Raw genomic sequence first — 24386 nt, 5'->3', positions numbered from 1 at the left:
TGTGCAAATTTACTTTCAGATATATATTTTGTTTGTAACTAAGCACAAAGCTACACAATGGGCTATCTGTGCTCTGCCCACCAGAGGTATCGAAATCCGGTTTCTAGCGTTGCATATCCGCAGACATACCGCTGTGCCACTGGGAGTCATATATACATTCACTGTCTTCAAGAAATACATAGAAAAGTGTATGTACTTAGGTCATGTGTGTGTGTGTGTGTGTGTGTGTGTGTGTGTGTGTGTGTGTGTGTGTGTGTGTGTATATATATATATCCATACACACACAAGCTGATTCGTAAAAGTGTATTATATTATTCCAATTCCCGTAAGTCAGATTTATACAGACAAGTCTAGCACAATTTTTATATTACTGGAATATATATTATGCTCTTCACGTATACATCTTGGTTTTTTAAGCGTAAATTGAACAATGTTACAAAGATACGATGTTTATCAACGTATTTTATGCAGAATAATCCACCAAGTCTGGTGTAGTGTGGACACTTATTGCAGAGATGAATTTACTAGAACACAACCAATGTTTAATAGTTCATTTTAAAAAATAAAACATAACTCAAGTTTGAGAAGTCTTTTGTATCAGTCGGTGTTATACATTAGTTTTGTTTTCCTATTACAAAAATATAAAAACAAAGAAATGTTATTTTATATTAAGCAGTAAATTTGATCTCAAGGTGTGACGTACCGTTATCATTTCAAAGTGCTTTCTTCCTTATAATAATGAAAATTAAAACTAATATAAATATACTCGGTTTTCTTTTGTTTGTAAACTGACCTTTATTTGATAACTGCTTGAAACCTATTCATTCTTACAAATAATACAATTAAAAAACAAATCGCTAGCGCCATCTTTAGACAGCTTTTAAAACAAATTTAGTTTTCTACAGACACTTCAGTAAAAAATTTTAATAGCCGACTACTAACGTAGAATTAGGATTAAAATTTTGTGACTTGAACGTCTTGAAAACTTAAATATTTCTATAAAACAAATCAGCTAACATGATTTCCACTCATACATATATACATCTTATTTATTTTGCACAAATTACTAAACCTGTAAGAAACACTGGTAATTTGCTGCTTAAAAACAAAACTGCTTAACAGACTACAGGTTAATTACACAAACTCACAAAGTCTTAAAAGATTTCTTGACAGTTTGAAAAACTAATGAAAATTGACCTTTTGAAAAATATTTAACTTGGTTGTATCACAAGTCATCAGGGAGCTCAGTAAGTAATTTTCTACATCATATTGCTATAAACACAAATATGACAGAATACATTGTTAAATTAGAAGAGAATTGTTTTATATATATATTATCTGTTCTATTTACTCTCTCTGTATATTAATGTGGGCAATCAAAACTTATGGTCTTAGCTCAATTCCTACTCAATCATTATCAAGATTTTCCAATGGTTCAAATTAGGAAATTTCCAACTGTGATTGAGGTTTATAGGCTAAGATTTCACAGTTTTATTGACAATTATGGCTCAACTCAACTGTTTCTTTCTTCATCTGCAGTTGATAACATAAATTTATTAGTTCTGTAGGAGAGAACAAAATAAGCTATCTAACTTAAGACAGAAACATCTAAGTTTGCACAAATTTCTTAAAGAATAATTTACAATATTACAATTCAAACTAAATTCTTAAGTCACTGTTATCTTGGCAACTATGCATTTTCTAGTTCAAACATAGTCGTTTTCTTCAAATTATTAATGATAATCAATGTATGTTATCCTTAAGTTAAACACTTTTAGATTAACATATAATGTTTTGACCTAAATATGGATTTCCAGATTTGAAAAAAAACAATTCCAAATTTCAGTGCCAAGTTCAACCCGAGTTACCTTGGGTTATTAATTCAGAAGAAGTTAATTTTCCTTGGATTCTCACCCAAATTTTCTGCAGTAACATTAAGAAAAAAATCTTTTATATTGATACAAGCATTCACTTAATTCAGTAAGTTCAAAATAGATCAGAATTCCAAAAAAAAACATTATTTAAATTCAATTATGTTTTTTTTTTTTACAACTTTATGGTCAAAACCAAGGATACAGACTTTAAACCACATTTAATCGACTTCATTGAACTATAAGTAAAGAAGAATATTTTGTGGAATGCAAGTTCACCCTGTAGCTGAAGACTCATTAAAATTCCTTTTACCATTCTTTAAACAATTTGCAAGTCATTGTAAATGATTGACTGGATAAATGTTGAAAGAACATACTTCAAATGTTTTGTTTCTTACATACAGCATTGGAAGCTTGCAGAAATTCAAGGATATTAAAAATCCCTTTAAGAAAATGTGTAATTATTATTCTGCAATCTTGAACACAGATCAAAGTGCTTCTTCTGAAAATCAGAATTATGTAAAGATAGTCTGTACATGTTAAAATCAAATGAAATGGCAAAACAGAAACCTGTTGCCAGGTAAACAAGGCACCTAATGTAGTCATTACAACAAGTCTACACATCGGGAACCTGAAAACAAAAAGAAAAAACGTTTGTACATTAATCTTGAACTATCTGTGATATTAATTTTTAACAGTATCTGCTATCAATTCCTCTTAATATGTAGTGATTATTATGCTTAACTGTACTAAAAATTAAACCAACTAGCATAAATGCCATCCTCATTGAAAAAACCTTTAGAAAAAGTGAACATTTTCTAAAAAAGGATGTTTCTGGGAAGTATTGTATGGGAAAAGTGTTGGGATTATGCTGGTATAAACTGTAACGTTCTTATATATTAAAAGTGGTACCCTTTATTGAAAAAAAAACAACATTTTTTTTAAGAACTCCATTATTTTTTAGTACTATATTTGCAAATGACATCAATAAAGATATAATCAAACCTTCACGTACAGTCCTAGTGAAAGTCATGTTCAACAGATGGCATCACATTGTACTTATTATTTCGAACAGTATACAGATATATATATATATATATACATATATATATACTATGTATATTATAGTATGATTGCCAATGATAAAAATGCACATTACAGTTCTTCAACTACTGAATTTAAGAATGCTGGTATAACCCATAAAAACATGGTAGCAAACACACAGCAGAAAATGCTTCACATATATTGACACACTTATTGCTGGTAATGGCAAGAGGTAAATTCTTTACTGTGGCCGTGATTCTGTGATGTAACATTTACCTTTTTTAAAACTTAGGCTCACAAACTGTTTTTGATCTTGTATGTATAATTGTTACTATTGTTATTCATCTTAAGTAATATTCTGATAGTGGTTTATAACAATATGATGATCATCTAACATGTATTACCATCGCCCATTTGGATCAAACATTTGCTCTATAAATCTTTAAAAACAACAAGTCTGCATACATTGAAATCTAGTTTGAGTAATACAAACACATTTGGATTGAACATTTGTTCCACAAGTCTAAAAGTAGCAAGTCTATGTACATTGAAACATAGTTTGAGTAATACAAATACATTTAGATCAAACACTTGCTCCACAAGTTTTTAAGAGCAGCAAGTCTGTGTACATTGAAATCTGGTTTGAGTAACACACACACAGTCACCAACCAACTAGGAAGCATTTAAAACATTTCATACTTTTACATTCCCAGGTACTTTTTCTTTATCATTAGATGATTTTAATCAAAATTTAATATATCAAATATATGTATCAATTAAATATATCTACCTGTACTGATATGTGTAAATAATACAGTTTCAAACACTTCAGTTACTCCAGTGGGACTTTGGTAACTTTATGGACTTACAAGGATAAAATTTAGGGTTTCATTCCCTATGGACAGATTGCAAACAGTCAATTGTGTAGTTTTGTACAAAGAAAACAACAAACACTTCAAGTGTGGATTTCATAGATTGGCAAACATCAGTTTTGTCACAAAGGTAGACTTATTATATAAATGTAGCTTGGTAATTTTCATGTAAAAGACAAATAACAAAATATCTTAATGGTTCTTAGCATGAGAATCTGTCTATGGTTTGATTTAAGTGACACAAAAAACTACTTCAAAAATGTTAATGATTTGTTTCAATGTATAAACAATTAGATATACAAATAATTTTAAAAGTTCAAATGCTCATATTTCGACATAATATTATTGTTCTAATTTGACTGTTAAACTTGTCCATTAAAAATCGTGTATGAGCATAAAGACATAATAGAGCACTCTAATTTTCAAAACATTAGTTTGATTGGTTCATGCAAAATTATTATTCCTGCTGAAAATCTTTCAAAAACATGAAATCTTACATTTGGCTGCTTAAAAAATCTTGCAAGATTTAATAATATTGAATTATTTAAATATCTTATACACTTGATTTCATCACAGGTTATAAACTCACTTTGTAACATTACAGTTAATTATTACATGATGAGACAAGAACATAATACTGGAATATAAAGTGAAAAGTAGGATGCATAAAATAAAACAGTTCTACACTGATAGAGCAATAAAGAGGAATAGTTCTATAGTATATAAAATGTTTTCAGATTCTACATCAAATCTACAATACTCAATATATAAAAAAAACAGTTCTACTTTGACACAACAATAAAATGGAAGAGTTCTGTAACAAAAATGTTTTAGGATTCTACATCCAATCTGTGATGCTCTTAAAAGTCAGTACATTGTGTTCTGATAGCTTAAGAGACCAATACAATACCTAGACCATAGTTTCCCAAACTTTATCAGCTAAAGGCTTCTCATGAATATTCCACATCCTGATTGAAGCTCCCACCCAATGAACCTATAGGTACCGAGTACATTAACAGCACTGTGTATCTACTATGGCCCTCCTGACATTTTCCTGCAGCTCTCGGGGAACCTGGGTTCTTAATCTAGAAAACCCTGGACTACCAAATACATACTGTGAACAGTAGGTTGTACCAATTTTATGAAAATGTAACACCAATCCCAAATAAACAATAATCACTAACCTTAGTTTTCCCCATAAATCCTGCACGGTAATTTTGACCCGGGTACTGCTGTCTTGGTAAGTTCTCTTCTTCATCTTCTACTGAGTGACTGTAATTTTAAAGTGTAAAAAATTTACTTGAAATACAAGGAAAAAATCAAAATATATGCCACACAATGAATATTATCAAATACAGTGTATTTGCTCATGTCACCTAAGAGAAACCATTTGATGATTGCAAGCAAGAATAACAAAAATAGATTTTTAATAATATGTCCAGAAAAAAGGGTACAATGTTTACTGTTACTCTGTGTGTGCTATAAAACTAAAGTAATATCCAAAGCAAGGCCATATATTATTGCACTCTTATCTGAGAAAAATCCCCAAAATAAATTTCAAATGGTATTGTTATAATTCATATCTAAGAGCAGAAAATATTACATTCAATGTATATATCCTAAAATAACACTAAAGTAAAACTTTTTTGGAAATTAGTACCAAACTACACAAATGCATCAGATAAAAAAGTAGCAAAACATACAGATCCACTTTGGATGGAACCAAATCAATCTAGCTTAGGTAGAAACACATAGATCTAACACTTTGAAAGTAGCTATGTAGATCTAGTAACTTAAAAGGAACCATGTAGATCTAGTAACTTAAAGGGAACCATGTATATCTAGAAGTTTGAAAGGAATCACATAGATTATGTAGTTTCAAAGTGACTATATAGATCTAGTAGTTTGGAAGGAACCTCACAGATCTAGCAATTTGAAAGGAACCATGCAAGTCTACTGTTGTGTTGCAAATAATAGTGCAAGGTGGAAAATTCAGACTTCAAATTTAATGATTGTACAGGTCGAAATCATAGTATGAATTTGAATGTTGTATTCTCTGTTAAAGATGAACAAAAAATAATAACTGTGCGGACCCAAATAAGCATCATGCATGGTGGAAAATTTCTCCAAGTCAATAATCATACAGGTACAATTACTTGGAACATGAGAGTTGTAGTTTGGAAGGAATCATGTAAGTCTAGTTGTTTGTACAGGATCACATAGATCTAGTAGTTTGAAAGTAGCTATGTAGATTTAGTAGTTTGGAAGGGATCACATAGATCTATTAGTTTGAAAGTAGCTATGTAGATTTAATAGATTGAAAGGAATCATCCAGATCTAGTAGTTTGAAAGGAACCTCACAGATGTAGTAGTCTGAAAGGAACCTCACAGATGTAGTAGTCTGAAAGGAACCTCACAGATCTAGTAGTTTGAAAGGAACCATGTAGATATAGTAGTCTGGAAGGGATCATCCAGATCTAGTAGATTGAAAGGAAGCATATTAATCTAATAGTATGGAGGGAATCATGTAGATATAGTAGTCTGGAAGGGATCATCCAGATCTAGTAGATTGAAAGGAAGCATATTAATCTAATAGTATGGAGGGAATCATGTAGATCTAGTAGTTTGAAGGGAATCATGTAGCTCTAAGTATAGGTGGAAACACAAAGATTTGGCTTTGATAAAAATATGATCTAGCTTGAATCGAAAGATGTATACCATGTTTGGACATAAGTAGGTAGATTTAGTTTGGAAGGAAACAAGTAAATTTAGATAGTATGAAAAAATATACACCAAGCTTGGAAACAACTTTGTCAAACTAGCTTGAAAAGAAACGTAAATATAGTAGAAGAGACGAAAACACTAGATCTAGATTAGATGAAAACAAATATACAATAACTTGGATGGAAGTATCTTTAACTAGCTTGGACAAAATTTGTATATATAGCTTTTATTTTTATCAGTATCAAGTTAATGGATTATCATACACTGCTTTCATTAAATATATTCTGTAAAAACAATGCTAAGCCACATTACTTACATTTTAACTATTAACTGCATAAACAAATATTCTGAATTTCTTAAATTTGTTCTGAGTATACTATTGTATTCTTAGACCCTAGGAAGAAAGTAAGAATAGTTTTTGAACAAAATAGCACTAATTTGTCCTTCTAACTCGAATGTAATTGTAGTTTTGTAAAATTGTTGTCAGTCAATCATTGTTTCTCAATCTCAATTTTTATAGTGTGATGTAATTGCCTATATCTCAGCTCCAAGTCATAAATTACTGATCTAAATACACCATAAAATTTCTTTTTCTTTTTAACTGTAAAAGCCAAAAAAGGCTTTCATTTCAGCAGGGATTCAGAACAATGGAATTTAAGCTTAGCTTGGTGATTTTCACTAGAAGAAAAGGTTCTTGTAAACAACTTCCACTAGAATCGTAGTTATGATTTTTTTTTATAGCTTGCAGAGTTTTCCTTACTTGAAAATGTATTTCTGATAGATACTCACCTTTACACACAGAAAAACTTCATTTCTTGGGCACCTGCCTATGAGATTTGCATGCCACTAGCCTTGAACTAATTCCCACCTAAAATCATATGTTTAACACAGGAACTGTACTAGTGCATAATGACATCATCTTATGAAAATAGACCTCCACAAATAGGAGGATGGCATAACCTCCTTGCTCAGTATCTCACTTTAAGCACTTGAAATAAAAAAAATGTCATTCTTGGACAAGGCGAGAAGAAAATGTGCTGGAAGTGGGAAGAATGGATGGAAAAGTGTTTGTGGAGGTGAGTATCTATCAGAAATACATTTTCAGGTAAGGAAAATATTAACTTTTGAGATAACACTTCACCTCCACATACAGAATAGCTAGATTCCCACACTCAAGTGCTGAAGAGGCTGGTGCAAAAATTAAATCCAGATGAGCTCCCTTCAAAAAGTGCCCAAAAGGGAAAGCCCATGGAGTATGGAAGACTGCACCTCATCTCAACCAGTGCATACTTTTTGCCCGGAACGAAACATAAGGAAAGGCAAAAGAGTCCCAAGCATCACAAGAATGGATGGAATTAGATCATGACCAACCGAGCACCTGCACTCAAGTGGCTGGCAAGTTAAGTGTAGTGTGGTTACAGTATGATCATACATTACCTTGACTCAACTGGACAGACAGACTCTCTGCAGAAAGAGAGCACATTAGCTGTTTGAAGGGTCATCTGCACTACACACACACTGTCACCATGCTCTACTTCTCACCAGTGAGGAATTCTTCAAGGTCTACCACCCCAGTGGCTAGGAACTAATAAGTAACAAGAGTCTTTAGTGCTCCACTTGAAGTAAGGGGGAGAATTCTCATTGGAGAGATTCAAAGTACCTGGATCCCCATCAAATGCCTACCAGATAGGTCTTTTACAGGAGATTGTGCAATGGGTGACAATACACCCTATCTTAAGTAGTTGGCAAGTGCAAGCCAAAGAAGTGGGCAGATGCTTCCCTGGTGCTAGCTTTTTTTTTTATGGTAGTTCATGAAATGTTATGGTCTTGACCAGGCAATTAAGTATTGTGAATACCACAAGGATACCTCTACTGGTCTTGCAAGAGACCCCATCTCAACACAGGGTGAGCCAGGGCGAATGGGTTGAGTGCTTTCTGTTACCCCTGACCCAATGTGGATCTTGGGAAATAAGAATACCCTGGATACAAACCAGCCACCTGGCAGGATCCAATAAAGGGGAAAATGGCACTGGAAAATAAATTTTTACTTATCCTTCTCAAATATGGCATATAGGCATGTGGAAAAGCCAGGACTAGAGGGAGTGAAAATCCTGTAGGAGACAAAACAGTCAAGCAATGAAGATAAAGGCAGGTGAAGTGTGCAGTTTCATTCACATATCAGCCCAAAAAATCTCATCCAAAGGTTAGTGAAAATGAGACAGTCAAGCATGGGAGTAGGATGAGAAGATCAGTGAAAAAGTAAGGATTGGAACAAAGAAAAACCACATAGCAATGGGAAAGGTAAAATGTAGGAGATAAAACTACCCAAAAACCAGAAAGAGAGGAAACAAGCAATCCATGGTCAAACCATGTGAAAAAGAACAAATATGGGTCACAGAAGGATGTCCAGGAATAAGATAGAGGCAGATGGACTAACATTGAAAACTTGATACTTCAGTTGATAGAAGAACAGGGTTGAAGGACAACAGGAATGGGTCAAGAAGAAGTTAAAGGATCAGAGAGCCCAACCCTGCAGTTAGTGGACTGGACATATCCTACATGTGAATAGTAAGGGACAACACTCCTGGGAAAGATAGAGAGACATGGTAGGAGCAAGAGAGTAGGAATGGAGTAAAGGAAGACAATGGTCTGGACACCAATTAAAGGAGCAGAGAATATTAGAGCTATGCCAGCCAAAGAAGCACCACCAAAAGGACCACCAAGAAGTGTCGAGTATCAAGAGACAACATGAGGGAGGAGACAAGGAGAAAGATAGGTGTATAGAAAAGGTGAGACCAGTCCTGGCTGACAGCATCGGCTGACAGGGTTGAAGGATGAGGAACTAGAGATCAGAAAAGGAGAAGTATGGTGCTGAGTGGCAAAGGCATGCTCAATGAAGAGCAAACCAAACAAAAACCCCAAGGGTGGAAATACCACTCTGTGGTTATAACCCTGTTTGGCTGAGAGGAAAACCTTAGGAACATGACTAGCCATGAGACAAACCTGATAGGAATAAGCTCAAAATAGCAGGACCAATGCATAGAAGTAAAGAGTCTAGGAATGGATATCCACCCTGATAGTTGATATAAAAAATTACCAGGGAATGTTCAGAGTGAATCATGACCAATCGATCCACAAAAAGAGGGAGGAAATAGGAAATGCCCAATGGACGACAAGAAGGGCAAAGACATAGAAGTGAAGTGAATGCTGCCCCAGAGCCCACATCCACAAATGTATATAGTTTTTAGAGAAGAATCAGTGAAGAGATACAGATCCAGTTAGAGGTGGAAAGGGGATGCCCACCATGCAGTTGGTATGGTTTAGTTGCCAAGACAAAAGCTTGAGAAAAGGAGAAGGGGCAGCACCAAATCAAGGACAATGTACCTAAAGAAAGGTCCAATCAGTTATGCATCCAACATCCATTGGGAAAGGCACCAGTATGTATGGCTGAAATAAAAAGTGGTGCAAAAGAAGACAGAGGCCTCTAAAGCAAATGAACCACATGTGCAGGGTAAAAAGGAGAATCATAAACCTTGAGGATAACATACTTCATCTCTCCTAAGTGAAGTGGTGAAGGCTGAGCCCAACCAAGATGAGAGTTGAAGATGATGTTCAAAAGTTCCAAATGTAGGGTGGGTATGAGAAAAGACTTGGAAGACTGAACAAGCCAGCCCAGACAAGCAGCCTACCACAGAAAAATGCAGGTATGAGATAAAATCTCCTGAGAAGTGGTAGGGAGAAGCCAACGTTCCAAATAAATTGGAACCTCAGCCCCAACCTGAGAACAGGGCAGGCAAATGTCCCCATGATTTGTGTGAAAATAGAAGGAGCAGATGCAAAGCTAAAAGAGAGAACACAGAACTGTAAGACAAGAGCATTAATCAGGTGTAGGTGTAAATACCTCCACGATAGTGTTCTTGTGTAAGAGAACAGAGACAACATCCATAAAACACTGAAGACAAAGGGAAATGGATGGAGGAGGAAAGAAAATGAAAAGGGCAGGACAAGAAGAGAAGAGGAAAGACAGGCTGTAGTTGAGAACCTAAATAACCAAAGGCTGGCAGAGAAAGATAAAGGGCCTTCACAGGGTTAGATCTAACAGGGTGTCACCAATAAAAAGTGTGGCAACCTAGGCAATGGTCAGTGGGAGGGCAGGAAGTAGAATAAGGCTGGAAAGCTGGGATGGGAGGTAAGCTGCAGATTTAGCAACCCTAGGAACAGGAACAGAACACTGAGGCAAAGAAACACAAGAAAACATCGTAGATAATGAGGACTGATGCTAGGCTGCAACAGCATGGTTATTTAGTGAGCCAGGAATATCATGAAAAACCTCTGGACAAAGAAACAAAATCCAATGAAGATCTCAGATACAAGGATGAGAAAGAAGTACATTAGTTAGGAGAGCATCCCATCCCAAAAGCAGATGAACCAAGTAAGGAAAGATAGAGCAGCAGAAGTACAGTGGGTTAATGTAGTAAAAAGAAGAGTCCAAACCTTTCCAAAAGTCTTCCCCTGAAGAACTATGAATTGCCTCAGACATAAGAGAAAGTGGCAAAAGGCAACACAGGAAGGTGGAAAAAAAAAAGAGAGAGACAAAAGTGCAAAAAGTGGGCACAAGAAAGGAAAATAGAAGTTAAGGGCCCAATCTCCCCAAGCAGATAAGAGAGATTCCAAAGACTAGGAATCAATGAATGGAAATGAAGAAGGGCTGTAAACCAGGACAAAATAGTCAAGTAGATTAGAAGAACGAGGTGCATTAGAAAAGGTAACCATTGGAATAAGAAACGACCCACTTCCAGCACATTTTCTTCTTGCTTTGTTTAACAATAATGTTATTTTGAGTGCAGTGCTTAAATGAAGTTACTGTTCAAGGAGGTTGAATCACCCTCCTATTGGTGAAAGGCTATCATTACATGATGAGGTCATCATGCACTAGCACAGTTCACATTAATGCATGATTTTTAAGTGGGTGTTAGCTCAAGGCTAGTGGTATGCAGATCTTATAGACAGACACATGAGGAATGAAGCTATTCTGTGTGTGAAGGTGAGGTGTCACCTTAGAAATCATGTTTATTATTTTGTACTTCATTTTATATATAATAAGAAATGTTTTTCGTAGAACAAACTGAGGTAGGCTTATGTAATTCATTTCGCACTCAAGCATATCAAATTTTGATCCACCAACAAGGCCATTGTTTTAGGCCTTGCTTGCATTAGGCTATATCAGCCTAAGCAACTATTTGAATGGGCAAGAAAATCATTCAAAATAAGTGTTAAAAACATATAGAAACAAATAGGTTTAAAACTGATTACACACATTACTTATGACCTTTTGATAAACAATTTAAAAATAAAGAGTTGGCTTGCCTATAATTTTGGTATGGTAAAAAAGTTTTTTTTATTGGACACCATTGATTATAAGCACAGCAAAACTGCATGTGTTTCTTTTTAGGATCAAAATAAAGATAAAATTTAGTTAAAAAAATAAACACTTTATAGGAAAGTTTCAAAAGAATGTAGGAAGACATAAAACTCAGTAATTAAAATTTACAATAAAGGTAAGCATTTTATAGTTTTTTAAAAAACATTACAATGAAATATTTTCCAAATTTTAGAACTGCAAATTCATATAAATATCACATGGAAAAATTAAACTTATTAGTAGAAGCTACAAGATCTGTAGAAAGGTTTAAACTATTTCATTCAGATGTTTTATCCACAACGAAAAATAAACAAAAACAAACCATACAACGGATGCACACAGGTCTCATAGAGTTTAGATAGAATGGTAAGTCATATTCTTCATCTCTTACCTCATAAACTCATGTTGTTTTGAAGACTGAGGAGCATTATTCTTAGGTTATAGGTGCACACAGGTCTCATAGAGTTTAGATAAAATGGTAAGTCATATTCTTCATCTCTTACCTCATAAACTCATGTTGTTTTGAAGACTGAGGAGCATTATTCTTAGGTTATGGGTGCACACAGGTCTCATAGAGTTTAGATAGAATGGTAAGTCATATTCTTCATCTCTTACCTCATAAACTCGTGTTGTTTTGAAGACTGAGGATCATTAGTATTAGGTTTTCTATAGACTTTCCTTGTTACAAGCTGGCTTTTCTCTTCCAAAAAGATATTTTCTGATGTATTACTGGACTTATCTCCTTTGGGTCTGGCTCCTATAGTGATACAACATATATATTTTTTACCTACATAAATAATGAGAAATATTACAAAATGAAACATTCTTCAGTTTCCTAGTATTAAAGTGTGTTATCAAATTTCCCACAGCAAAAATATTTTTACTCATACTTCTCTTTATAGTTTAGTAATTCTTTTTTACAACAAACTTCAAAATTTCATACAAATGATAAATGCAGTTACCATTCTTGGGTAAGATTCATTTCTGTAATATGATAATGTCATGAGAAATAAAACTGTTTACTAAGTTAGGTAAGATAAGAATGAACAGATAAAAGGCTTTTCTTGAAAATTTACAGTCATAAAAGTATTGCACTTCATTTGACCCAGTAACATTGCCTAGTTTAGTAGAACCATGTGGACTAAATTACTATTTCTTCTGTAATCTATTTGCATGTAAATAAAAAATTGTTCTCACACCCAGAATACAGTTTCTTTAAACAGAAGACATACTCTATTTAGCAAGTTTATGTGATTACTAGGCTTTATTATCTTCAAAAAGTAAGAATTCCCAATATCTTAATTGTCCAAAAGCTACTGAACCATAAAAAGTCATAAACAAGTGGCTATGATATGAAAGATGGTGTAGTAAATTCTTCTGATTCTATGGCCCCTTTCTGAAACCCGTGAATCCTACTCAAAGATAGAAAAAAAACATTGGGTGAGGATCTTTTTTTATCACGTGAAATCCTTCTTCAAGTCCCGTTGTCCTTTCTGAAAAGAAAGAAATTACCATAAAGATAATGGAGGGAGTTACTTTGGTCCTATAGAATCCTTCAAAAAGAGAAGTAAAAACCCATTAAAATGTAGAAAACCATAAATATTGATGGGAAGTATTTTTGATCATGATATCTCTTCAGAAATACCCAAGAACCTCACCAAGAAAGAACCATTAATTTTGAAAGTGAAATTATTCTAATAATAAGAGTGGAACACTTCTAACAAATGTATGAATCCTACTGAAATAGAAAAAAGGTGAAAATTAGGTGAAGAGTCAATCTCATCTTATGAAATTCTGAAAAAATTAATGAAGCCTACTCAAAGGAAGACAACCTTAAACAATGTCTTTCTGTTTTTTCTTCTGATAATGTGGACCCTTGTGAAGACACACAAACTTTACTCAAAGAGACAATTATAAGCATCTTAATCAAATATATTCATAAATCCTTTAGTTTGAAAGATATTGAATTTATAGAAAGACATTGTCATATGAGGATAAATGGATTTTTAATGAATACAGAAAAAAAAACAATGTATTATTTGAAACCATCTTTAGAAATGTTTACTTGTATCTTCTAAACCTGTGGTTCCGAACATTCTTCCAACTGAGAACTGCTTCATACAATATTAACTTTTTAAACTACTTTAAAATTACATTGTAAATAATATATTTGAGTAGCTAGCTATATTTTAAAACACATTTTTTTTAAACTGTCTTGTGGACTGGCAGTTGGGAACTACTGTGTTAAGCTATTATTTGAGCATTTTTCTCTGAAAATTACTTTTATGTTGTAATGGATTTGTTTAATATGATATTGGTTTATTCGATAAGGATTCAAATATTAGCAACCAAGTTAAACGAGAGTACACATTTTAAGAGTTCTTCCATGCCTCACCTGCCACATGCAGAAGATCTTCATTTGGGATTCGAACATGATTCAAGTTAGCTTTCATCTCTTGTAAATATGAATTAGACAATTTTGTTTGTCTGACTCTACCAATATTTTCTCTTTCCACATTCATTTCTCTTCTTCCTTCCTGCCTATGTCGAGACTGCCATCTCCCATCTCTCTCATTATCACAATTAGCAATGCCTTCTGTTTTCTTTTTTTTCTTCCCAGAACCATTAACATGTACCAGAGAACCTACAGCTTCTCCACATGGTGTTGTAGAGTTGACTGGAATTTTCTTGTTAGTAATTTTATTTTGATCAAAGTTTCTTCTTATATTCAAGTTAACTAAAGGAGTTGAAACTTTTGTAAGATGTTTAGAATTAAGAAACTCTGAAACACCAGTACCGGATTCTGAATCAAGCCCTCTTAAAAAAGAGGCAGGAGGATAGAGCGTGTCCGGAAGCAAGGGTAGCAAGGAATTAGAATTACAGACACTCTATGGAGTAAAACAAAATAAGAAAATAACTCAATTTTATACACACATTCTTCTTTGCTTTGACATCTACAACTGTTACTATATGCAAATTTCAAAATGTTTGAAATATTATTTTCTATAACGCCAAACAATCATGTTGTAGCTTCTGATACAACTAAATAAAATTCCATAAAAAATTTCACATTTGACAAACCCCAAATAACAATCATTAAAAAAAATCATATCTACCTACCAAAGTTTCAAATGTTTTTTCACCAAATTAACTATACAAACATGTTTCATGATACGAAAAATATCTGAATGCCTGTTTATAGTGATTTAAATAGCTTTAAACTAACAAATTCAAAGTATGAATATAAACAAAACAGCTCATTTTTGACAGCTACCAAGTTAAAATGTTTACTTAAATATTTGTGAGCTCTCTAGGCAGTCTTGAGTTTCTTGATTTTTTGTCACTGAAATTAGACAAATGTTAAAATAATTCATCGTTTACATACTTGAAATATAGAATGGTTATCATTTTTAGACAATCATCAACCTGTTTTTTTATACTATCTACTGTCTCCAAAATTAATTAACATAAATATTTAAATGTCATATAATTAATATCTACTTATTACCAAACAATTACTAACTGATGATACTGAATATCACCAAAAGACTGTTTTTGGATTCCCAAACAACAAGTATTTGTGGTTGTTTCAAAATACAACTCTTGAATGTCTATTGTATCTCCAAACAATGACTAACCTGATGTCTTTCAATTTCATGTAGAGAAAAAGGATCTTTACAAAATTCACATGGAATAATTTCACTATGGTCTGAATCACATTTTTTGTATTGCTCTTTCTTGGATGATGTATATGCTTCAAATCTACTAAACAAGTTCTTTGTTTTTTGTTCCTCCTCCTGTTCAACTCGTGTGTTCACCTCTTGTTCATTGTGTTGATCAATCTGACATCCACTCTGAAGGATAATCAGTTATTTATTCTGATTTACATGTCGATATATATGTATATGTCACATTTAAAATAACTTAAAACAAAATTAATCAATTTGTTTGAGAAAACAGCAATAATGTGTCTTAGTTTCTATAACATTATGCACTATAATAAAAGTAGATAAAAACTAATAATGCCCTGTAACAAGGATAGTGCAACTAACATCATTTTCACTATGAAATAAGAAAAAAAAAAGATTATCCACAACCAATAAAACACTAATAATGCCCTGTAACAAGGATAGTGCAACTAACATCATTGTTTTCACTATGAAATAAGAAAAAAAAAAAGAGTATCCACAACCAATAAAACACTAATAAGAATGAGATATAAACAGTAACTATACGTAAGAATATATTGTAATCAAAGTGAGATAAAACAGCATGTGTAACTGATAATGATAATACACTGTAATCAAAATGGGATAAAAAGATCTATAACTAATAATATAGTGTAACCAAAGATGGATAAAAACAGTATTTAAATTAAATCAAACAACCATGAACAGATTACACAATAAACATGATATTTGGGAGTAGAATAATGATTTGAATATTCCTAAAAATAAAATACCAGAATTGAATTTTCAGAGATAACTGAGTAAGTGATAGTACTGATAACCATGAAAGCATATAGGATGGTTAAGCAGAAATTGATTCAAGTTTATTTGTTTTTACAGAAATGTTTCAGTACGTACAACCACAGTGCTTGAGTTTACCTGATGTAGTATAAGATCATCTTCTGAAATCTGCTGTCCACAAAATTCACATGGTAAGCTCACAACTTCCTCTGAATCATTTAAATATGTTAAAAACATTAAAGAGAAATACATACTTTATTTCATCTGCATTTTAATCTAAAAGTAGTTTTGAAAGTGTCTAACACTGACTAAGTTAACTCCCATATAAAAAGTTTCCAAAAGTTAACATTAAATAAAGTTAATACAATTTTGTAAAATGAATGCAATATCAAAGTAGTTATAATACATGGATGATTTTAAATCTTAACATCCAAAACAATGTGTATCCCATTCTCAGTCTTAATCTACATATATAAATCCATCACAGCCCAATAATAATAACAATTCTTATTTTATGAAAGATTAGAACATTGCTGTTGAACAAGAGCATCAGTTAGGGTGTAGTCAATTGCCTAGGGCATTAAAATCAGTAAAATATTTTATATTAATTTCACTTTCAATAGTATTAACTATGTCACACTATTTTACATCCTTTGCTGTGTCTTACTGACCTAGAAACACAGTAATGTAATAAGTTTAAACATAAAACTAAATCCAAGAAATTAAAAAAATCAAGTTATTCAAAGTAAAAAAAAAAAGATATGCTTACTAAACTAAAAGTTTAATATAAATTGGTATATTTTGTTCAAGTAATTTACTGTGTTTACTGATAATAATGGTGCAGGAATTTTGCCTAGGATGGCATTTTAAAATACTGCTTTGGACATCAGTAACATGTTATGCTGTCAATATAATGCTTCTATATTCTATATTCTTGAATTAAGTTTATTTTCAAGTTTCAGGTAAATACAGAACCAACTGCCAAGATATCATTACTCCAGTAAAATAACCAGAAGTGTCTAAGAAGTTAGGGTAGAAGATCGTGAAACCAAGGGTCCACATTTTTATTCTCACTGTCACAAAAATGTGCTTTGCACTTTGAGGCCATGGGTGCATTACGGTTATGATGACAGTCAAATACCACTGTTTGATTAGAGTAACCTAAAAGTTGGTGGTGGATACTGTTGATTTGCTGCTTTCACACTAAACTATCAGTTCAAAACCAGGAACAAATAGCATATATAACCCTTATGTAGCTTTGTGTGAATACCCAGGACAAGCTTCACTAAAAACAAAATTATAAACTCATATACTGAAAGTCTTCCTATTCTTGGGATACTTTAAATTACTAGTTTAACAATTAATGTTTACATGGATATATTGAATGCAAAATAAAGTTTCATAAATGTGGTTTTCAAGAATGTTTTCTATTTTTAATAAAGTAATGATAATCTGTAGGCCTATAATAAAGAAGTGTAGAGACGTGTAGCATGTAAAACAGAGGTAATGAATTCAACTATAATGCTAGTACTTCTGATAACATTTTACTATTGTATATAGGAGAAACCGATTTTTAAAATGTAAAGTTTTGCACAGAGGATTAGAAGAGAAGTCCCTTAGTGGTAATGAGTCATTTATTAGACCTGTTGAATAGAAAAAAATAAATATCACAGTCGAGTTTTATCATTTTACAATGTTTTATTTTGGATCCTGTATTTGTAGCAAGTTTCATCAAGATTAGTATGAAGCAATGCAAACAAGAAAGTGGAATGAAATGGTGGGCAGTCATGACAATCTTATGGAAAAAACATTTTGTAAAACTAATATAATAAATATCAGAGTAGTTGACAATATTTAGACTAATTACAATATGCAAAGATCCTTGCTATGTACCACTTTAGATGGTGTTCAGTGATATTTTGAATAAAAACATCTCACACAAATATGTGAGCCTACTGACAAAGAGAGAGAGAGATATCCATAAATCTACACATGAAACACTTCAGAAACTTGTAAAAAAAAGTAATTTTGTTCAAACGAGATCAAATGTTTTGTTTTGAGATGTAGCTTTTACAAAGCAATGTTTTGTGGTGTAAACTCAAAATCAAAAATGTTTTATGCCTCAACAATGAAACAAATTCAAGCTTATATTAAGTTTTTACAACATACATCATCACATTACCTTTATATAAAAAAATTTGGTTCAAGAAAAATAATGTTATCCAACAGTTTTCAAATGGGTGTAACTTTAAAAGTAAAAATATACTTTAAGCATTTTTATCATTATAAAAATAAAAATCCACAAAAGCAAAACATGGGGAGTTCTTAGAAAGAATATATACAAAATGTTAGTATAATACTGTTTTAAAAACATTATTTCATTGCTATATTGCTATTTTTATATACATTCATATCATTACATTTTCTTTAAGAAATTTTACCAAATGTTTTTGTTCATTTTTCTCTGAACTTACTTGCTGTGTCTTGATTCACAACCTCATCAGCATACCATTGATTTTTCTTTGAATATTGAGAAAGAGTATCACCATCACCAAATGTATCAAACTCAAGTAGGTTATTATAATTATCCTGCTGATTGATGTTGTGTTTTGGATGCTGCTGATTTTTAATAAGCTTTCCCTCTTCCAGCTCAGTGGCCAGAAAATGATCTAAATCTGAAACCAAATGTATTACATTACATACCTGAGTTTCCACTATAAACAATATGGCTACATTTTAATGTTGAAAATTATGATCTAGCTTGACAACATTAGATAAAGCCATGAGCAAAAAACACGCACATATATTATGACTATATTTTGCAAGTTAACATTTCTTTTACCTGAAACTATATTTCAGATAGATGCTCACCTTTCTGTACCACAAAGAGCTAGTACCTCATGCACACTGACATGTAACTTCCTGCACATACCACAAGCCTTGAACAAAGCTCTCACCACTACATGAGTCAATGTGTATTGTACCAGCCTATGGTGTAATCATCATCATCGTTAGACTATAGCCCTCACCAATAGGAGGGTGACACATCCTCTCTTAACATTAATCCATATGAACACAGATTCATTCTTGATGAGGCAAACTACACGCATCATAAGAGGAGAGGAAGATTGGGAGTTAGTGAAGAGGTGAGTATCTATCAAAAATACATTTTCATTTAAAGAAAATGTTAACTTTAGAAATGCTACTCACCATTCTGCACCCCAAAAAGCTAGAATCCCACACTGAAGATGGTGGAGATGCCAGTGCAGAGAAGTTACAAAGGTGAGCTCCTTTACGAAAACAACATCAGAAAGGGAAAATCCATGGAATGTGACACCCATAAGGCAAGCCGAGTGAGAAGACATTCAGTGGAAGACCTCAGACATTTCAAACAGGGAATATTCTTCATGAGAATCTTTTGCTGAGTGCTAACATGTTGCTAAGGTGGGTGGAATGATAGATCGTTTAACCATCCATTATCACAAAGGCAGAAAGCAAAGCACAAATGTGTAGTGTGGCTAAGGACTGTAAGTCAAGCTTTTCCATATTGGAGAAATACTTATGTGAGAAACTTACCATAAAATTCAGGTGCAGGGAGTAGCATCCCAGACCTGTGTCCAGGTTGAACCCAAGACCTATCTGGCTAAACCTAACCATCTCGATTGAGTTGGTCCAAAACAGAGTGGGGTGTACTGCACTACACTGCTAAGTTACACCCCAGCTATACTTTCCCAAATAAAGGGTTGTCAACTTAGCCTTGGAGTAGCATCCCAGACCTGTGTCCAGGTTGAACCCAAGACCTATCTGGCTAAACCTAACCATCTCGATTGAGTTGGTCCAAAACAGAGTGGGGTGTACTGCACTACACTGCTAAGTTACACCCCAGCTATACTTTCCCAAATAAAGGGTTGTCAACTTAGCCTTGTAATAGTGGCATTGCATCCCCTGATGAGGCACTCTTCATATCGACTTTCTCATCAGTTTGGGACTGGGGAAGTAAGGGTTTTCCCTTACTCCACTAGAAGAAATTGGGGGGGTGGGGGGAACACCACAGATGTATGTGGACCATTATCATTTGGAATTAGGTCCTGCACTGAAAGACAATGCAATAGGTTATAGCGACTAAAAACAGTAAGTGCGAGCCCAAATGATAGGGCAAGAACACTCCAATTGTTCTTGTATTTTTCTTTTTTTACAAGTGCAGAATAATCTGGAAGATATATAAAGAAATCATCAAAGCAGTCTTGCAGAAAATCCCAACTTTACAGTGGACACAGAACAGGGGCAGATGGGTTTCAAACTGTCTTTACTCTTCCCATTCAATGTGGATTTAGGGTAAGTATTCCATGTGAGGTAACACCAGCCACCCTTTGAGTTCCATCTCCATAATTTATATATAAAAATATGTAGTTAGCATAAGGTGGTTGTGAGACTTGAAAAAAAAAAAGAAAGGAGAAAAATAAGCAACTCTCCCTCAGAGCTACTTTGAAGAGTGGAAAACAGAATCTCAAAGAAGATCAAAGTCAGGATAGATGAAACATTCCACCAGTGTAAGTAATAATACACTAATGTTTTGGGGGTTGTACACATCCCACTTGCAAGATCTCATATAGGTGACATCAAAGGCCTGTAGAGTCTGCGATTGGATACCAAATGAGTGGAAATGAGTAGAGAAGTAGAGGTGGAAGGGCACTGATAACAGGACACCCATAATAGAATCCACTGAAAACACCAGAAGGTGAAGAAACCACTCAATGAGAATGGTCTAGTCTTAGGCAAGATAATCAATCTGCCACCAGGGTCTGAGCTTTTGAGATGTGAATTATTGACAACTGAACATGGTGGTCAAGGACAGAAAAGAGAAAGTTCAGGAAAACAGAGGTCCTGGAAGCAAGTGTTTCCTTATTGGGGTGGGGGAGGATGAAACAACAAAAGAGGTGTCTGAATGGATCATGATAAGAAGACCAAAGAAATGAGACAGAATATGATAGCAAGCATACAGAGTAGTCAGCAGCTTAAGGACATAGACAGAGAAACTTCACCCCTGGATAAGACACAACAAATGGATCAAGCAATCAGAACTGCAACCCCACTAGAAGAGGGTAGTGGAAAGGTGTGGTTGTCATCTAGCACAAAGTCAACACAAGTTGTCACATGTTCTATGCACATGAGAGTCCTTGTATCAAAACCTCCATGTAACAAAGACAAAGAAGTAGGCTGCACCTGCCCCACATATGAAGTGAGAGAGGCCCCAAGTGAATGAGAAAGGAATGGGCCATAGTCAACTTCAAGGGAAGAACTGAGAATCAAGTGTTTGACCATTACAAAAAAATCAAAGGAACCAAAAGGGATAAAGTGTCAAGATCCTGAATTGGGTCATCCGCTACCAGGGAGAGTTTTCATCAAAAATGAGAAAACTGCTGACAGGGAACTAAGGAAAAACTAAAGTTTGGTCAATTGTGACAGATTATTACCAGGCTGACAACCCTCCATTTTAGCACGAATGATAAAAAGACAGAAGTAAAATCCCAAAGAGGAGTTGGGGAATTGCCCCATGACATGTTAAACAGGTAAGGTGGAGTATAGAAGTGCAGGAAAAACTTCTGAGAAAGTATTTGTGGAAGTCAATAGGTTATAGAAAAGGGTGTCTACCAGTTGACAAAGTGAGTGGCCCCAGAAACAAATCACCTCCAAGACCTGTGATGGCCAGCCCTCACAGAGGATGGATCATGTATAGCAACAAGAGGACAAGGAACAGCAGAGAAGGCAACCCCACAAGACTGTATATGATAAAAAGTTAGTGGGTTCTCCTTATCCAAATGGCAAGAAACCAAAGTGAGAGAGGTGACTGCTGAAGAAATGCATCAGCACAAAAGGTTCAAGATATACCCTCAAAAACTACATTAAAAGAAAAATTGCAAAACAGAGGTTCTAAAAAAGAGATTGAGGGAGGTGAAATTCAGAATGTAAGCAAACCTAACAAAGTACACCTCAGAAAAAAATAAACAAAGGAATGTAGGACAAAATGAAAGACAAATGAGAAGTTGAAAAAAAGGTTTGTGCAAGTTATCCCAGTAAAGCTGATAGAGGGCAGTGGTGGAAAACCTCAAAATGAATGTGACACACGAAAATCATCAAAGAAATCCATTAAAAGCTAAGAATATTGAGAGAAAGAAAAAGGAATGAAAAAGAGGTGCTTAAACTGGAAGCATAAATTAAGGTGAATGGAGCTCATGCAACGAGGAAGCCCATGATTCAGCAAAATAAATATTGGAAAAAGAAAAGCCAAAAGACACTTAACAGTAGAATTCAAGCAAGGAAAGATAAAAGCAGGACTACCTCGTTCATGTCAGAAAGAGGGAATGAGAAGCAAAAACTTGTGTGAAAACAACAGTGATGAAACACTCATCAGATTGGGCAGGCTCAGCTGAAGTAACAAAAGCAGGAAGTTAGGAATCCTGGATCCAAGATCAGAATAGAACCAGCCAGGTGGTGTAAAATGGCAGTAACATCACTGAGCATTAGTGTCTCCACTCACCACATCAGTATTGGGTGACTTCTGTGAAAGTGTGTTAAAAACCTTGGGTGATATCAGAAATGTGGAAACATGAATGCATAATACAGTTAATTCATGAACCTGATGTTGCAGTAGTCTATTTTTGTAAAGTGCATACAAAAGTTTTTTTACCAATTAGAGAAAAAATGAGCTAGGTATGGTGATGGTGCGTAGGTCTAAATGACAACTTTGAAGGGTACCAGATGAAACTCATATGTTAGATTAAACAATGGGACATGTCTGGACATTACAAAGTCGATTAAGAGAAAATCAAATAGAAAAAAAATTGAATGAAAGTTATAGCTGATAAGTTTAAAATTTAATATAGTTCTCTTATATAATCAAGGAAATTCAGGAAAGAAAGACTACATGGCGCATAGTAATGAAACATTAAAAACAATAAGCACAAAAATGGCATTAAATGAAAAAACACATCAGAAAACAAGTGGTGCCAAGGAAAGAACAAGCCTGTGTTCATGTGTTAGTGCTTATGAAAATTAGCGTGCATGGAGGATGTGTGCCCCTCCTATTGGTGGAGGGCTAGTCTATTGACCATTACATCATAGACTGGCACAATACATGTTGACATGTGGAGAGGTGGGAGCCCTGTCCAAGGTTCATGGCATGTGTAAAAAATTACATGGCATTGTGCACAAGAAGTGTAGAGAAGAGAGTAGCATCTCTGAAATACTGATCCTGCATCATTAAACAAATTTTAAATCAAGTAGAGTATATTTCAGATATTAATCACTAAGATTAATGATTTCCTTCATTAGCCTGTAATAAATAAGTTTAAAAACATGTAGCATAACATATAAAATAGAGGTAATGAATTTGACTATAATGTTAGTACTCATAGTAACATGTTTTACTACTGTATGTATGAGTAACCAATTTTTAAACTGTAAAGTTATGCACAGATAATTAGAAGGTGAGTCCCATAGTGACAATGAGTTGTTTCTTAAATTTGTTGAATATAAAATGATAAATATCACAGTTGAGTTTTATCATTTTACAATATTTTAATTTACAACCTGTATTTGTATCAAGTTTCATTAAAATGAGTTTTGAAAAATGCAAACAAAGAAGACTGAACAATGAACACTCAGGAAAATCTTAGTGATCACTAAAGTTTTGTAAAGCTACTATAAAAATATCAGAGTATTTGACTGTTTTTAAACCAATTCCAATATGTAAAGATCCTTGCTAGCTACTACCTTAAGTAAGTGATGATCTTTAGTGATATTTTGAATACCCATGTATGAGAGAAAAATAGTTTACTGACAAAGAATATATTATGTCTTTTTTGTTTCTAGTATTTTCAAAATGAATTCAGGGTAACCATGAGGGTAATGTTTCTGCAATACCTACTGAGATATTTCTGTGGTTGAAGATAGAAATAAAGTATTTTTACAAATGAAGAAGCTT

The 24386-nt window shown here is 33.7% G+C and overlaps 1 protein-coding gene across 9 annotated transcripts in view; it reads right to left on the bottom strand.

Moving 5' to 3' along the window:
• Window positions 1-1524: 1524 nt before the first annotated feature.
• The window catches only part of LOC106460672 (TRAF-type zinc finger domain-containing protein 1-like), a 46773-nt gene continuing 23911 nt past the window's right edge, over window positions 1525-24386 (bottom strand). For all 9 annotated transcript variants that reach the window (XM_022387435.1, XM_022387436.1, XM_022387433.1 and 6 more), the window contains 7 exons: window positions 18877-19077; window positions 16541-16611; window positions 15572-15787; window positions 14329-14821; window positions 12549-12690; window positions 4972-5059; window positions 1525-2502 (listed from right to left, as the gene is read on the bottom strand). In XM_022387435.1, the coding sequence (XP_022243143.1) occupies window positions 2488-2502; window positions 4972-5059; window positions 12549-12690; window positions 14329-14821; window positions 15572-15787; window positions 16541-16611; window positions 18877-19077 (1226 nt within the window). In that variant the 3' untranslated portion in view covers window positions 1525-2487. The remainder of the gene's footprint in view (window positions 2503-4971; window positions 5060-12548; window positions 12691-14328; window positions 14822-15571; window positions 15788-16540; window positions 16612-18876; window positions 19078-24386) is intronic.

This window comes from Limulus polyphemus, unplaced genomic scaffold, assembly GCF_000517525.1.
Source record: "Limulus polyphemus unplaced genomic scaffold, Limulus_polyphemus-2.1.2 Scaffold813, whole genome shotgun sequence".
Taxonomy (NCBI): Eukaryota; Metazoa; Arthropoda; class Merostomata; order Xiphosura; family Limulidae; genus Limulus; species Limulus polyphemus.
This window is presented reverse-complemented; position numbering and strand designations above follow the sequence as displayed.